Source organism: Populus trichocarpa, chromosome 19 (genome assembly GCF_000002775.5).
Source record: "Populus trichocarpa isolate Nisqually-1 chromosome 19, P.trichocarpa_v4.1, whole genome shotgun sequence".
Classification (NCBI taxonomy): Eukaryota; Viridiplantae; Streptophyta; class Magnoliopsida; order Malpighiales; family Salicaceae; genus Populus; species Populus trichocarpa.
The window spans coordinates 14085417-14101304 of NC_037303.2; the positions used below are offsets into that span (position 1 = coordinate 14085417).

A 15888-nucleotide genomic window follows, 5' to 3' on the forward strand; every position below is an offset into this window, starting at 1 on the left:
ATAAGCAGTCGAGATAATTGTTGTTTCATGTACTGAAGATTCATTAAAAACCTTTCTTTCGTATTCTAGTTTTATTGACTATGGCTTCATTTGTCTCTCAATTGAGGTGAAGGAAGGAGGAGGTCATTTTCGTCTGTTTAGGTTGTCATCGGTTAAAAGCAAGAAGGATTCAAAACAATCAGTCACGTTTAATTTTTTAAAAATAATTATTTTAGATATTTTTAAATAATTTTATTGTGATGATCTTGAAAATAATTTTAAAAAAATAAAAACTTAAAATGCTAAAAAGCATATCAGTCATGCTAAAAACATCCTAAGCATACCTAAAACCTGGCATAAAAGCACATCAGTCATGCTAAAAAGTCCTAATACCCCTTTATCAAATAGATAATAAATTTATATTTTACTAAGTATTCTTCAATAAGCCACCTTTTATTCATAAAAAAGTGTCTCTCAAGTCAAAATTGGCATGTGAACTTAGTGTTGGTAAATTAGAAAGGATTCAACATACATCACTGCAAACTACTCAATTTAATGGAAAGAAAGAAAAATTAAAAAAGTGGACATATAAGACAAACTACATCACTTGGTGACCACTCTCGTAGGCAAAGCCATGATTAAGTTAAGGGGGACACAAACAAAAATATACTATTTCTATAGCTTGAGAGCAGATCGGTGTAAAGGTTTTTGATTTTGGTTTTGGGAAGGTTGGAGTTTTAGGGTTTGAGATAGGGGAGGCATGTATGGTGAGGTTTTTTATTTGAAATTCAACAGTTTTAGAAAACAGTTTCTGATTACATTGAAATTCAACAGTTTTAGAAAACAACTAGATGGATACCCGTGCTACGTGGCAAACTCATTTTTTATTTTAATAAAAATTATTGTAAAATTTATAATAAAAAAATTATATATTTTTTAATATTAATAATAATATTTTTTCAAATTTATTAATTCTTTTATTAATAATATTAATTATAATAAAAATAATAATATTTATAACATAAATAATTATATTAAGAATTTCAAGGATGATTACAACACATAATAATACACTACAAGATTTCACAGTTTTACCGACGGACACATTCCGTCTGTGTGTGATTAGAAGTTCGTCGGTGATTTATTTACCGACGTCCTCACCGACGGATTATGTCCGTCGCCTTTCCCTTCATCGGTGATTCCCCATTCCATCGCTATGCTATATCGGTCGGCAAAACAAAAAAACCATTTGCCGATGGTTTTACAGACGGAATTTGCGCGCCAAAAAAAAAAAAGATTCCCGCTTGAAATATACTGACGGATTTTTATTCCGTCGGTGATATCGTGATATACCGACGGATAAAAACCGTCGGTAAATCTATCGGTAAATACCAACCGAATATATCCGTCTGTAAAGTCGCCGGTAAGTGTTGCAGCTACTGTCAAATGCCGACGGATTAAGTCCGTCGGTAAGGCTGTCGGTGAGTGTTTAAAATACCGACCGAATATATCCGTCTGTAAATGCGTCGGGAATGCTACTATCAGATGCCGACGGATTTATTTCGTCGGTAAAACCCTTGGTAATAGTTTTTTTTCTAATTTTGTTTTTAAAAAATTATTTAGAATATATAATATAAAACTATATAAATTAATGGTAATACAAACCAATTATGCAAATAAAATTTATATTGAACATCAAAAAAAAAAAAATCAAAGTTAAATAATATTCATTACAAACTGAATTTGTTTCAAAAAAAATATTAAAGGAAATTTTGAAGGTAAATAATGTTTATTACAAATTAATATAATGTTTATTACAAAATAATTTTTTAAAAATAAAAACTTAGGATGCTAAAAAACATCAGTCATGCTAAAAAGTAGTCCTAATACCCTTTTATCAAATAGATAATACTTTAATTATTACTATTAACGACACTAAATACAATGTCAATTAACTTATTTAATTATCTTAGTTAACTTTAATTCAATTAAAAACCAATCTTAAAATGTAACCATAAAATAAAAACTTCTTGGTAACTACGGTGGTTAGGTTGACTAGACTCACCATGTCAATCATTGATTTTTCTGCCATAAGAAGACGCCCGTATATATTAACAAGAATATCGAAGGAGCCCCTTAGATAAATACATAATAATTAAGGAAAAGAAAGCGAAATCTACCACTTAGATTTAATATTTCTTGGGTAAAAATATTTCATTCAAACTTAAAAACAAGGCTAACGAACACCACATACAGAGAATTAGAGGCTAATGAAACAAATTTGAAGTTCAGAAGGAGAAATCGAAAGGAGTACAACGTGGAGCTAGCCACGAATTAGCCATACTTGCATGCAACAAGATCAGCTAGCTAGTTATGATAATAGGAAATCACCGAGTATATGGTTTGTAACGTAGTAAGCGAGAGAAGTACAATCGCAGCAATGAAAGATATAATTGTCCATGGGTTTTTGAAATAGTCTTGTTTCAAAGATGCCTTGTATCCATGCCAGCTTTTGTTATAGTACGCATCCACTTGTTCGCATAATTGGGTAAAATTAAATTCTCGCACAACTACCTGCTTGCAAATGTTGTTAAACAGATCCGTAACATCTTCATAGCCACCTAAATCATTTTGTATGATTCTCTTTTTCGCAAGTAATTCGACATCACTTGATGTATCAACAAGACGATCCATAAGTAATGCATAAGACGTCATGTATTGTCTACAACCTTGCACGCTTTGCTCAAAAGCAATGAGGTTCCGGAAGAGTGAATCTGTTGAGTCGTGGATTTGCAATGGTGGGATTTTGAAAACACCATTTTCGAAACACAAATCCAGTTGATGTTTTGTTGTATCCTTTTGGAACTTGATTCCAGCCGCACAAAGTTCTGTTGCACAAGATAATAGTTTCCATGGCCCTGCCCCGCCTCTTTGATCTACTCTCAGAGAAGAGGGTAGGTAGCTTGTGTGTAAGAGACCAAGCAAATGACAGAAATTCCCACCACTGATTACGGCACCTATTCCTTCATTGGTATTCAACTCTGGTCTGAAGAAACGAAGAGCCAGCTCCACGAGCCGCGGTTGATCCGTAGCAGTATGCCTCACTATATGTTTGTACAGTTCCGTAAGAACAAAAAATGGAATCTGATTTTCTAGCAACGCCAAATCACGTTGGAGGGTTGAGATCATCCAAGAAGTCGTGAAGATGGGATCATATTGCCTTTTCGCATCATCACTGGAAAACCTTAAAAAAAGTTCAAGGATAAAGCAACCATCGAATAATAACATTTTAGCAAAATCAGTATTAGAATAAACACGTTTAATTGACCCTGGGTAGTATGCTCGAACAAGTGCATCATGATTTCTTAGAATGGTCTCGCCACATTCATCTAATGTCTTTTCTGCATCACGTGTTCGTTCAAGTAAGGATAGAGCATAGTGCCATTTGTGTTTCTCCATGTCCAGCACATTGACGTCTGTTCCATCGTGAAGAGGACCAATGGAGATAATTTGAGGATTGTATGCACCAGCATTCATATCCCGAAGCTTACGTGGAACCTTGCAAATGCTCCAACCTGTGGACAGTGGAGTTAAGTCTGCAAAGTGCGTTTTGATGTTAATCAGCCATTGACCGCCTTCTTGTTGATCAGTTGGATTTGCTCCCGCCATTTCTTACAAATTGATTGAAACCTGGAAAAGAATGAACTTAAATTTTAGATTTCTAACCACAATCTTGTGTGTTTAATGGAGAAGTCTTCTTTGATAATTCAGAATAAAATATTACAAACGAAAAAAATAAAAAGGAACAAGCCGGTTAAGAAGAAACAAGAAACTCGAACAGAAATGCCCAAGAACGGCTAATTCTTCTTAGTTAGATATGAAAATAGAGCCAAGTAAATAATCTCTATGTCAGCAACTTCAATCAGAAAATCACAGAGGACATCAAGCATTGAAGAAAGAGTGGCGGGAATAACCAATACAGCTGCACGATTGCAGGATGAACAGGCTCGGCACTTGGAATAATATGCTGAGGCCAGTACAACCACTTTCTCACCCCGTCGTTGTAAACTAGTTAGCAAAAAGTGAGGTGGCTAGCTCAGCTGTTGGTTCTCTCAATCTCGCCAAGAAAGTAGAGGTTAAAAGAAGGATATTAAAAAATACCGGAAAGGATTGGTTGACAACATGTTGTCAATTATGCTATAACTAATAACATGTTGTCAATCAAAAGAAGGCTTCTGAGAAGTAGTGGAATTCGTCAGATTTTGAATTTATTTTTTAATAATTAAAAGTTTAAATTCTTTTAAAATTACTAGAGATTTATATGATTGTTAACTTTAAAGTTGACCCGAACACCTATATTAATAAAAAAAATAAAATAGTAAGAGAAAATCATGCTTGGATTTACTAAAAAATAATAAAAATTCTCTCATTTATTAAAAAAATAATTTTTAACTCCCTTATACATGTCTCGCTTTTTTCTTTTTCCTTTTTGTGTATCTTTCGCTCTATCTCTATTATATTGTAAATATGTATTAATAATTAGAATTGAAATACCATAAAATTTCTTGACAAGGTTATAAAGTTGGGGAAGAATTCCACACAAGGAGAAGTTTACTCCACGCTTTTATATATGGTCTCATCATGTTAAGATTCAAAAGATGAATAAAGGGTGTTAAGGATGTCATTTATCCCTGAACTATTAAAATATGTTTTAATTAGTCCCTTTATTGGTATAATAGTTAATTAAGTCCCTCTACATCATTAATTTTTTAATGTCAGCCCTCTATTACTTAAGTCATCGATCAATAACTCCTTCAATATTAGTTGACATTTATTTATTCTAGAAGAAATAAAGAATTTGAGTAACATATATAGAAAGTTTTACACCATGATCTACAACATTAAACAATCTATAATAACTCCGACAAGTAAATATGGATCTTATATGTCTATAATATATAAGACAGAAGATTTTTTTTGTTTTTCCTTAATTTGTATTTAACAAAAGTTCAAAGTCGTTTTATCATTGCTAAAGCTTTGATATATCTAAAGATCAAGTAGTTTTGCATTCTCAACACTCTTGCATTTCCTCTCTAACAACATTTTTTTTAATTGTATAATAGATCATAACTCAATGTTTATATAAAAAAAAACATCTTGAATTCAACATGAGTAATGGACGCAATCAGTCTTGAGATAACAGATAATTCTGAGTAGTTAGGTGTGAATCTATCACAACTAGATGAGGATTTACCCCAAACAGATTATTTGAAGGGCATAGTAGTTTCATTTATAGACCAATGAAAAAAGATGGTCTGGTCACTCCAAATCATAATGACGGCTTAAAAAAATCATAATTTTTTATTCGACTGTTGGATCAAGCTCAAATAACAACATCGTTTTGGCTTTAAGGTTTTAATTTAGGAATTTGGTTGAAGTTTAATTTAGTCCTAAGACTTTTGATTTTTTTAATTACATCCCTAATTGACTTCAAACTTTTAATTTTATATAATTTTGCCCTTGCCTAATTTCAATATCAACCCTGAATTTCAGCGTCTTTTTTATTGTGGTCATTGATTTTGGATTTATGCAAATTGACCATCATTTGACTATTAAACTTTCAATTGTCTTTAATTTCACCCTTGTCTCCAACCAAATTAGATCCCTAAAGTTTAGCGTCTTTTTAAAAAAGTTATTGACTGTGAATTTCTTCAATTTAGCTCTCAATTGACCCTAAACTTTGATTTTCTTGTAATTTTACCCCTGATTACAGTTAATTGACTTTGTAAAAATTATATTTGGTCCTCTAAAATTTCAATCTTCTCAATTGAACTTCCAAACTTAATGTTTCATCAATTAAGTCCATAATAAAATTAATTTGACCTATTTAAAGTATAATTAAGTCTCTGCATCTAATTAAATCCTTTAATTGGACCCAAATTAATTCTTAAATATAATTAAACTTTTATTTTCTTCCTATGATTAAATCAAATTGGTATATTAAAAATCTAATTGCATCATTAGACTTAGTTTTTATACAGATTCATCTAATAATCATTTAATTTGATTTTAAATATGCATTGTCTCCTCAGTCTTTGGTACAATAGGGTATGATTAGGCTCTTGACTTCGTCAAAAATTTCCGGCTTGATTTTTTCACATATTTGAAATCCTCCCCAGCTTGTTTTTGTGAAGTTAATTGTCAGTCTTCTTGTTATTATTATTTTATTTTTTTTATTTTTATTTTGGAAGGAAAATTTGAGAGAATAACCTAAAAATATGTTATGATAAAAAGAATAAAGTTATGAATTTAAAGTTCACATCTACAACTCCTTCTCATTAAAGTTTTGTGTTTAATGTTTGTCTGTTGTTTTTAGTTTGTGTGTGCATCAATAATTGGATCAAATTACAGGGTTTTTGTGTCATGACTTAAGTATATCAAATATGATACTTTAAAAACAATAGGGACAAAGTAAAGTTGAAGAAAAACCAATTTTATTTAAAATATGATACTCTGGCTGGACTCCTTGCAAGTGGAGAGAAGTTTGTTTGGTTTTCTATTGTGAGAAAAATCATAGAAAAGAGGAATTGGCAATGATGGAGACTTTAACCACAGATTCAACATCATAAAAAATAATACAGTTAAATATCTATAAATTAATACTCTTTGGACTATAAAAAATTATTAATTAATTTAGACATTAAATATTATTTAATCAAAATTATTAATTTATCGAGATTATATATATATATATATATATATATATATATATATATATATATTTCAAGTTTCATTACTTTAGAATTAATGTTTATTTATGAAATATTAATTTAGGAGGATTTCTATTCTTCTTTTGGTTAGCTTATTATTTAGAGATTGAGTCAATATTTCTAAATTTGTTCAAGGTCATATTCTGTTTACAAATTTGTTCGTTTGAATCTTTTTTATGTATCAATTTATATATTCTATATGTGTTTGTAGCATAGTTATCAAACCTGGTGGGTTGACCCGTGATCCGGGCGACCCGGCAAATTCCAGTAAAGACCTTTTTTTTTTAAATGTGTTTTTTCTCCTATTTAAAGACTCTTTTTTATATAATTTTTAGTTTGTTATTAACCTTTTTCAAAGTTCATTATATAAATACTAGAAGAATATTTTATTTTTCTAATATGAGATTTGAAACTCTTTAGTATATATACTCTCTGTTCACAAGATAAAAATTATTTTTTTCAATGTGGAATTTGAAGCCCTTTAGTATATATATTTCATGTTCACAAGAAAAAATTTATGTTTTTTCAATGTAGGATAAAAAATCTTTTTGGTTTAAATACTTCAACTTAAAAGGATAATATAGTATCTTTTCAATGTGGATTAAAAAACCTTTTAAAATAATCTTTTAAACTTCATTATTTATAACATATACAGCTCATATTCACATGGATTGTTTCTTAATTTTTTATATGAAATATTAAAACTTCAAATATTTTTTTTTAATTTTTCCATGTTGATTCAGATTGACCCGGGTCAACCTGTATAACCCGAGACTCGGCTTCTTGATCGGGTCAACTTCAAAATCAGGTTTGATAACTATGGTTTGCAGTAACCAAATCATGGAGGGAACAACAATGTTTTCATGAAAAAATCACTAAAACTAATAGTTTGGATGATGGTTCCCTTGTATTCGAGAAAATCCGATAAATATTGCCAAAAGTCTACGAGCAAAGAAGAAAAACGAAGAAAGTTACGATGATTTTTTAAAGTAAACTACATGTTCTAATAATATCTTTTTAAGTAATTGTATACTAAAATGTATGACAGATTTTTATTTATTTATTTCTGAAAATTATTATTTTTTCATTAGGTAAGAACTAATTAAATTCTACAAAAAAATACTTTTTTAAGGGAATGGTCATTTGACCCAGTAAATGAAAAAAGAAAAAGAAAAAAGAAGTCCATCTTTCTCAAGTTTGTACTATAAGAGGCTTGTTTTACAGGGACGAGAAGGAAGAAAGCCATCGAGACGTGGACGTGGTCATAATGGTGCGCGACGGTGCTGCCAATAACGCTCCTAACAAAAATTGGTATAACAATAATCCATCTTCAAGATCAAAGTGTCTTCCCAGTACCATGATAATTTTGTTAGGAAGCTTCCATATAAAAATTATGCTATCGAGTCTCCACGAGGCTTTCCTCCTCTTCCACCCAATTCCTTCCGGGATAAGCGTAATAACAAAGAGTCGATGAACAACAATGCATCTCAACCTTCACAACAGCCGCCATCCCAACCTTCACAGCAGCCGCCATCCCAACCTTCACAACAGCTGCCGCCACTGTCTCCAACATCACAAATTCAACCATCTGTAACCCCTGATCATCAGGGAAAAAAACCAGACATATTCTCAACCTTCCGGGATAAGCGTAATAACCAAGAGTCGATGAACAACAATGCATCTCAACCTTCAAAACAGCCGCCATGTCAACCTTCACAACAGCTGCTGCCACTGCCATCAACATCAGAAATTCAACCATCTGTAACCCCTGATCATCAGAGAGAAAAAGCAGACGTATTCCCATTCTTATGGGATACGTTTCCCAACAAAGAGTCGATGAACAACAATGCATCTCAACCTTCAAAACAGCCGCCATCTCAACCTTCGCAACAGCTGCTAACAAAATGCCCATTTCCAAACAAAAACATTTAAAAATCCTAGCAATTTTTGCTAACAAGAATTTGTGTTTTAAACCAAGACTTGATGCATTAGGTTTTGATGGGCGTTGTGTCTGTATTAACTTTCTGCCATTAGTTGCAGCGAGTTGAAGATGAAATTATCAAACTTAACTATTTAATTATAAGCAGAAAGGGAATATATACACATCGTTCCTGCCATAATGATGTAAAGGATTTTTGTTGGCAAAGTGTACTTGCCGCCCTCTACCATTCAGGAAATATTGCTGCTGTACGTGTTGTTTAATGTCTCTCTCGGATACTCAGCCGATATATTAATTAATCCCCTCTATAATACATTGCTTTTGTGCCACTGCAGATGGGCCATAAATCAACCAATGTCATCCACAAGGGATCGCAGTAATTTTGGTTTAGAGCTAAGAGTCTAATGGCGACCGGAACTCACAACTGACAAAAGCACAAGAAATCAACTACAAATTAAATGATGCTTCAATTAAGGAAAAGGGCCTCTTGCCTTCAATAAACAAAAGAGCTAATTGTCATATATTCATATTGATTATTTGTATTTTATTTTTGGTTTGGTGCTTCGTAGCTTGTGGCCTAAGGTTTTTTATTTTTAATTATGAGTTAATTTAGCGAGACATAACCTTCTTTGTAGTGTAAACAGGAAAGCCGTCTTTTGTTGCAACCGAGATCGCGGCGAACTTTAAAAGTTCAATTATGAAAAAAAACAGGTAATTGACATTTTATTAGGAGAAAGTTCTAACTAAAGAAGTTGTTATGGTCACCTTGAATATTAGCTGGTTAATAAAGATTTTGTGATATGAAATTAGTTATGCAAAATAAAAGATATTATTATTTTTTAAATATTTTATTTAAAATAGTTGTATTATTGGTTTTATTTTAAGTTGCTAAGAGTTTGTTGTATTATGCTACCGATAACTTATTTGTAATATTTGTGTCTCTAGCACTAATGAATATTCGAATATAAATACTTCAAACTTTAGTGTTGGTAAATATTACATAACACAAAAAAACATATTATTCTTGACTTTGACGCCAATAAATAAACTAGTTAAATTTGAATTGAAAGTAAAACATATATATTTTTTTTATTGTTATTTTTTATGGAAAAAAAGACATATGTATCGCATATCATATTCACATTTTACAGTAAAAATTTACAAATTAAATATACAATGAAATCATTAAAAACAAAGCGTGAGGGAGCCACAAATAAATTTAAAAGGGTCCACAACTTGTTTTAAAATTTTTTGATATCCAAAAAAATTTGTTTGACTAGATATCAAAATAAAAAAGATAAAATAAAAGAGAAAAAAATAAAGATGTGTTTTGCCAAACACATCCTTGGTCCAAAACAAATTGGGTTGGTTGAGCTTGAGATCCAAGCCCAGCCCAGCTTCAGCTGCTCTTTATTTTATTTTTTTAGCTGGATGTAGTCTAGTTATTTGGGCTGGGTTGGACTTAAACAGCACAGCCTAATTACTAGCCCATACCAGTAACCGACCGACTTTTACTCGCAGGCATGCGTGAATTGTTCACGCACGCTTGCTATAGTCAAAGGGTGATTAAAATGTAAGGGGAGGGGAAAACGTACGGAGCTTACATGGTGCTTGGGGGCGAAGATGATGGCGAAGGTGTACTGGCAGGCTAAAGCTGCTCTCTTCCCTCTACTTCTGTTTTTCGTGCGCTTCTCTTCTGGTCTTGCTTCTTTTGTCTCTGGGTTCTCTCCCCTTTTGCCTCTGTCCTCTGCTCTCTGTTTCTTGTTTGTCCTCTATGTTTTTCTGGTGCTTGGGGACGAAGACGATGGCGAAGGTGTACTGGCTGGCCAAAGCTACTTTCTTCCCTGTACTTCTGTTTTTCGTGCGCTTCTCTTCTGGTCTTACTTCTTTTAATTCTCTCTCGGTCTCTCCCCTTCTGCCTTTCTCCTCTGCTCCCTGTTTCTTGTTTGTCCTGTGTGTTTTTCTTCTTCGTCCTCTCTTGTCTTTCTTTCTGTCTTTGTTTTCGCTTCTGAGTCTCTGTTCGTTTTTTCTGTCTTCCTGGTTTTCTTTGTTCGTTCCTCCACTCTTGTCCTCTTCTTCTCGTTCGTTCGTCCTCCCCACTCTTCTGGCCTTTCTCTGGCTTTTATAAAGCTAGAGAATGCCGTGCGTTCGTGCCTCAAGATAATGAGGCATGTTCGTCTTTGTTATGAGAAAAAACAAGGACCAACAGTCCTGCCATTGCAAGACTGTTGGTCACGACATATTGGCATTTGGAGATGGCATCATGGGGGTGAGGTGGGCAGCTGGTAGGAGACGTGACCCGAAAGGTTTTGCTGCAGGTTCAGCAATTCAATTCTTAATTGACTTTTTAATTTTTAATGCTTTTAAAATTATTTCTGAAAAAATCAATTAACCCCATTATGATATTATCATCTATTCATTCTGGTCCTTGTACTTTAATGTCTTGCAATTTCAACCTAAATCAGCCCCAAACTTGTTACTTCTTCCATTAAACTCCTGATTTCATTAATTAAATTAATTCCAAGATTAATTAAATCCTGAAACTTATCGATTCTTCCAATTCTTTGATCAAATTGACTTTTAAATTTATAATTTCATTCTTATTAGTCCTCAAACGTCAAATTCGTATTGTCTTAACCCAATTATCAAATTATTTTTCATTCATTTATTTTTTATTTATTTACTATAATTGTTTTTTGAAAATTCAAAAAATTGGTTATGAGAGTTTGAAAGTGACTATGATTTTTGTTCATGATCAAATTTTCAATTAGAACCAACATTACTTTATCAAGACATTAACTTTTTTTAACGAGAGAGATATATATAGTATATAAATACACCTAGTAGAGAAGGGTAGTAGAGAAGGGACAATTTCTTACACAGCCAAACATAGGCTAAATCCAGAGATATTGCACACAACATACCTTTACTTTTATTTTCTATATATTATTTGTTTCTTCTCTATAAATACTAACTTAATATTGAAAAGTTTCTTATTTCAGGATACATTTATTTTTTAACCAGAGAGATATATAGTGTATCCTGAATGCTGTTAAGTTTTCGCAGCGACTCATTACTCGTATAAATGATGTGTAAATCCACTACACTTGCCCAATAAGAAAAAACCATCTGTATATGCGTGCCTCCTTTCAAAGGTAATCAATAAGCGTTGAAATTCCTTTTTGGTGTGCATGCCTTTAGTGAGTAAAAACCAGATGAAACTTGACTAGACAATATGAGAGAGGTCATAATTAGTTGTTCTGTGAGAGAGGTGAGGCATAAAAAAATTTACTTTGAAGATTTTAATAAGATATAAGAAACACATCAAATAAATAGCTAGTGATATCCTGAATGCTGTCAATTTTTCGCAGCGACTCATTACAGAAGTGAGTTTTTATAGTGTATAAATATAAATATACATTTTGGTGTGCATGGCATTAGTGAGTAAAAACTAGGTGAAACTTGACTAGACAATATGAGAGAGGTCATAATTAGTTGTTCTGTGAGAGAGACAGAAATCCAGCGATAAATCTGTCCTCTTCTGTGAGGTATTAATTAGAGTCTAAATGAGGGATTTAAAAAACTCTAAAACCGGTGTGGTTTTATATATATACACACGCTATAATTGGGTATTGTTTATTATATACATTCATAAAACACCGCAGATTTATTGTTTTTTAATAATAATTTATTTCGATCTTCAAAGTTTTATTTTCTATGATTTAATCGTAATTGAAGGCTAATTATTATGATTTCTTAGTCAAGATTGAAACTGAAAGAATGAGAACTAAAATAAAAAAGACACCAAATATAAATAGCGTACAAGAGACTTCAAACAAAATACACTTAGATCCTTAATCTTTAAAAATAATGTCATTCATACAATTTAGATCTCTTGAAATTTTAAAAAATTATTTTTGATACACAATTTTATTTGTGTTATTTTTCAGTTCAGGGTTAGAGAGAGAGAGAGAAGTGTTGTCGAATTCTAACAATGAAAGAAAACATCACCATTTAGTCTATTTTCGACCACCAAAATAGGTTTTATTGGTGTCCACGAGTTCCTAGATATGAGAGGGGCTTCATAGTTATTGTTTAGAACCTCAATTTCGCATAAAAACTAGATCTAAGCCAAGAGAATCAAAACGAACCCAATTTGATTTCAGATTTTTAGGTTATTTTTTTGGTATTTGGAGTTGATAGAATGGTTTTTGGGTGTTATAAGGGTGTTGGTGAAGTGTTTTGGGGATGGAATGACTTAAAAATCAAGTTTTTTTTTTTACCAAAAGAGGCATTGCCCTGATTTTCCGGGCACCACTATGGTGGTCAAAATCTAGGCTCGCAGATGACACGTCATTTGTGTTTTTTTCTTTTTAAAAAATAGAATCAAGCCCAAGCATGCTGGGTTGGGCTTGAAGGCCCACCCACACGCTTGGGCTTTTCCTTGCAATGACTCAGGCGTGCTCGGCCATGGGCCCAAGAGAGCCTGAGCTGTTTTCTGGCTTTTTTAATTAAGAGTTAAATAAAAATTTAAGAAAAACAATTATTGAACCCAGTTGATTCCATGACTCGAAATACATTTTTGACGAGTTAAGCCACAACATTTGAGCTTTTTTTTTCTTTCTAATCTTGTTGTTTTTAATTGATATCTTCTTTGAATGTCTCTTTTTCTTAAATAATTTTTATATTTATAATTCAATTAATATCACTCCTTTGTGATTTTTTTATTTAACTTTTTTTGGATAAAGATTTTTTTAATGGTGTTGTGTGTATTTAGTTTTTGGAAAGATTATTCTAATTCATCTATATTTGTTTTTAAATTTTTTATATAGATGAACTTTATTTTTTAAAATAAAAAATATTTATTTTCAGATAATATTTTTAATATGTACAACATTGCATAATTTTTTTCTTATATTTTATTCAATCAGTTTAATGTGCATGTCTATTTCTATTATCGTTTGATTGAATAAAGAATTAATTTTAATAAACAAATTCAACAAGCACAATCGAGTAAATATCTTGTCTTGTAAGATTAAATGTATCGGTCTGTATCTGCTTTTTTTTAATTATTATTAATAATTTATTATTATTTATTAACACATATAATTCTTAATTTATTTGTTTTGAATCAACTTCTCAATTTATATATATTTTTAATATATATAAACATGTCAAAAAAGGTCAGTATAAACAATTTTTTATAGGAAAAAAAATCTAACCTATAATGCATGCGTCAGATAGCTACTTTATAATCTAAATTGGTTTAGAAAAGTCACAGCCAATTTGCAACTTGGTTGAGAGAGACTAAATTGCATGCTATTTTATTAGAATAAATAACGAATCCAGACAGATTCCTCGCCAGCTAATTAAGAAACCTTTACTACAATTTAAGAGATTAAAAATGACTCCAAAAAATCAATGCAGATCCCTTTATAAATAGGAATTATTAATTAAAGAATTCTTAACTTGCTTGAAAATGCATTTTATTATAATTTAAGTCAATAAAAATGACTCCACATCAACTATAGACACAGAGTCCACGCCAGCTAAGTATGAGAATTAAAAATGACTCTAGGCACAGAGTCCACGCCAGCTAATTAAGAAACGTTTATTATAATTTAAGACATTAAACAATTCGCATTGACTCCTATAAATGAATGCAGATCCTTCATATACGGGACTTGTTAAAGATTTCTTAAATTGCTTGAAAATGATTCCTCCGAAGTCTATGCTATCCTAATAAGAGATTGGTAGCCATGATCATTATATTTTTAGTTTCTAATTATACCCATTAATGAAGTTATTGTATCATAAAACAATACTAATTAAAATGTGAAAAGTAATTTATGATTTATTCATATACTAATGATTTTTTTTTGCTCTTGCGGGCATGAATGATGGGCAAAAGGAGGAGGGAATCTTTGTTTGAGTTTGTATGCTGGGATTTATCGATTCATAGTTTCAAGAAATATGCTGGGATGCAACCAACTGCATCAAAAGTAAGTTGTTCTTATGATGAATGGCAGGAACATGTAAAAGGTTGGTAATCTCTAAGAGAGAGAGGGAGAGGCCGACCGAATACAGTAATGGTTCAAGAGTGTCTAGAAAAGGGGGTTTTAATTTGCTGATCAATGGCCAAGAATGATTGGAGTCCAAGAACATTACTTAGTTGTTCCATCACATCAAATTCTCTATCATTAAAGCTACGTGTAATATGAAACTCAGATTCCAGAAGAAAACTAAAGAATTTTCCCATATCTTCAAACAAATCCCATATCTAGTCTGACATTTAGCAAAAGCTAAAGAAAAGCTCTAAAGTCAGAAAAAAACAGAAAACTAAAAGTAGCAGGGTAACTGTTTGAGTGGTTTTTTTTTTTTTTTGGAAACTAATTATTGGTCTACCAGCTATTCGTACCAAACCAAGAAAAGAAGAGTTAATTTAGAAATATTTATACTTTCTATATACTTTGTAAACTAGATCCAATTTCACCGATTTTAGATGAGTCAAAGTTTAATTTTACTGATTTTTTATTTTTGAATTTCTTATTTCAGATTAAATACATATTTAGTCATAAAACCTTGGTTCTATGTACCATGATGTTACGTGCTTCACTCAATGCATGCAACGCATGCATGCCAGAGGTACACTAAACGTGGGTGCAGACGGGGGCAGGAACGTGGGCACAGATTAATTGCATTCAGTTATTTACTTTGCAGACATGGGCATATTAATTGCATTTCAGTTACTTTCATTCAATAATACAGAGGAATTGTTTCAGTTGAAAGGCGGTTCCTATTCTCCAGCGGCAGTTTCATTCTACAACAAATTATCCTTAGTTGTTTTATTTCTGTTAGTTGTAATGGCTATTTATATAGCCGGTTGAATTCAATAAAGGATATGATATTGTCCAGTATTCTACTCCTTGTCTTCCTTATCTCTCTGTTTCACAAAAGATTCTAAATTAAACACAACATTTGGTATTAGAGCAGTTCGGCCCATGGACACCCGTGGGAAAACTAATGTTGAATTCCGCAATGAAGTCAATGAGACTTTGGTTAGGCACGAGGCCAGCTTTGATCAACTCAATGCAGCCTTACAAACTATTCTCATTGAATTACAGACCATTCGTACCACCCAACGTACGCAAGCTGTTCCTCCTGACATCAACCCATTTACATAGGAATCTTCTTCCCATC

At 31.9% G+C, this 15888-nt stretch overlaps 1 protein-coding gene and 1 long non-coding RNA gene across 2 annotated transcripts in view; both read right to left on the reverse strand.

Annotated features, from left to right (window-relative positions):
* The window catches only part of LOC112325292 (uncharacterized), a 35791-nt gene extending 26415 nt beyond the window's left edge, over positions 1-9376 (reverse strand). Inside the window, exon 1 of the long non-coding RNA XR_008058240.1 lies at positions 9107-9376. This is a non-coding gene — a long non-coding RNA (uncharacterized LOC112325292). The remainder of the gene's footprint in view (positions 1-9106) is intronic.
* On the reverse strand, positions 2135-4153 carry LOC18108605 (UPF0481 protein At3g47200). The gene is made up of 2 exons (XM_006371549.3): positions 3954-4153; positions 2135-3669 (listed from the first exon to the last, which is right to left on the reverse strand). The coding sequence occupies exon 2, from the start codon at positions 3646-3648 to the stop codon at positions 2347-2349; it is 1302 nt and encodes a 433-aa protein (XP_006371611.1). The 5' UTR covers positions 3649-3669; positions 3954-4153; the 3' UTR covers positions 2135-2346.
* Positions 9377-15888: the final 6512 nt, after the last annotated feature.

Coding starts and splice junctions, on each gene's coding strand:
- LOC18108605 (XM_006371549.3), bottom strand. CDS start 3,648: ATGGCGGGAGCAAATCCAACTGATCAACAAGAAGGCGGTCAATGGCTG.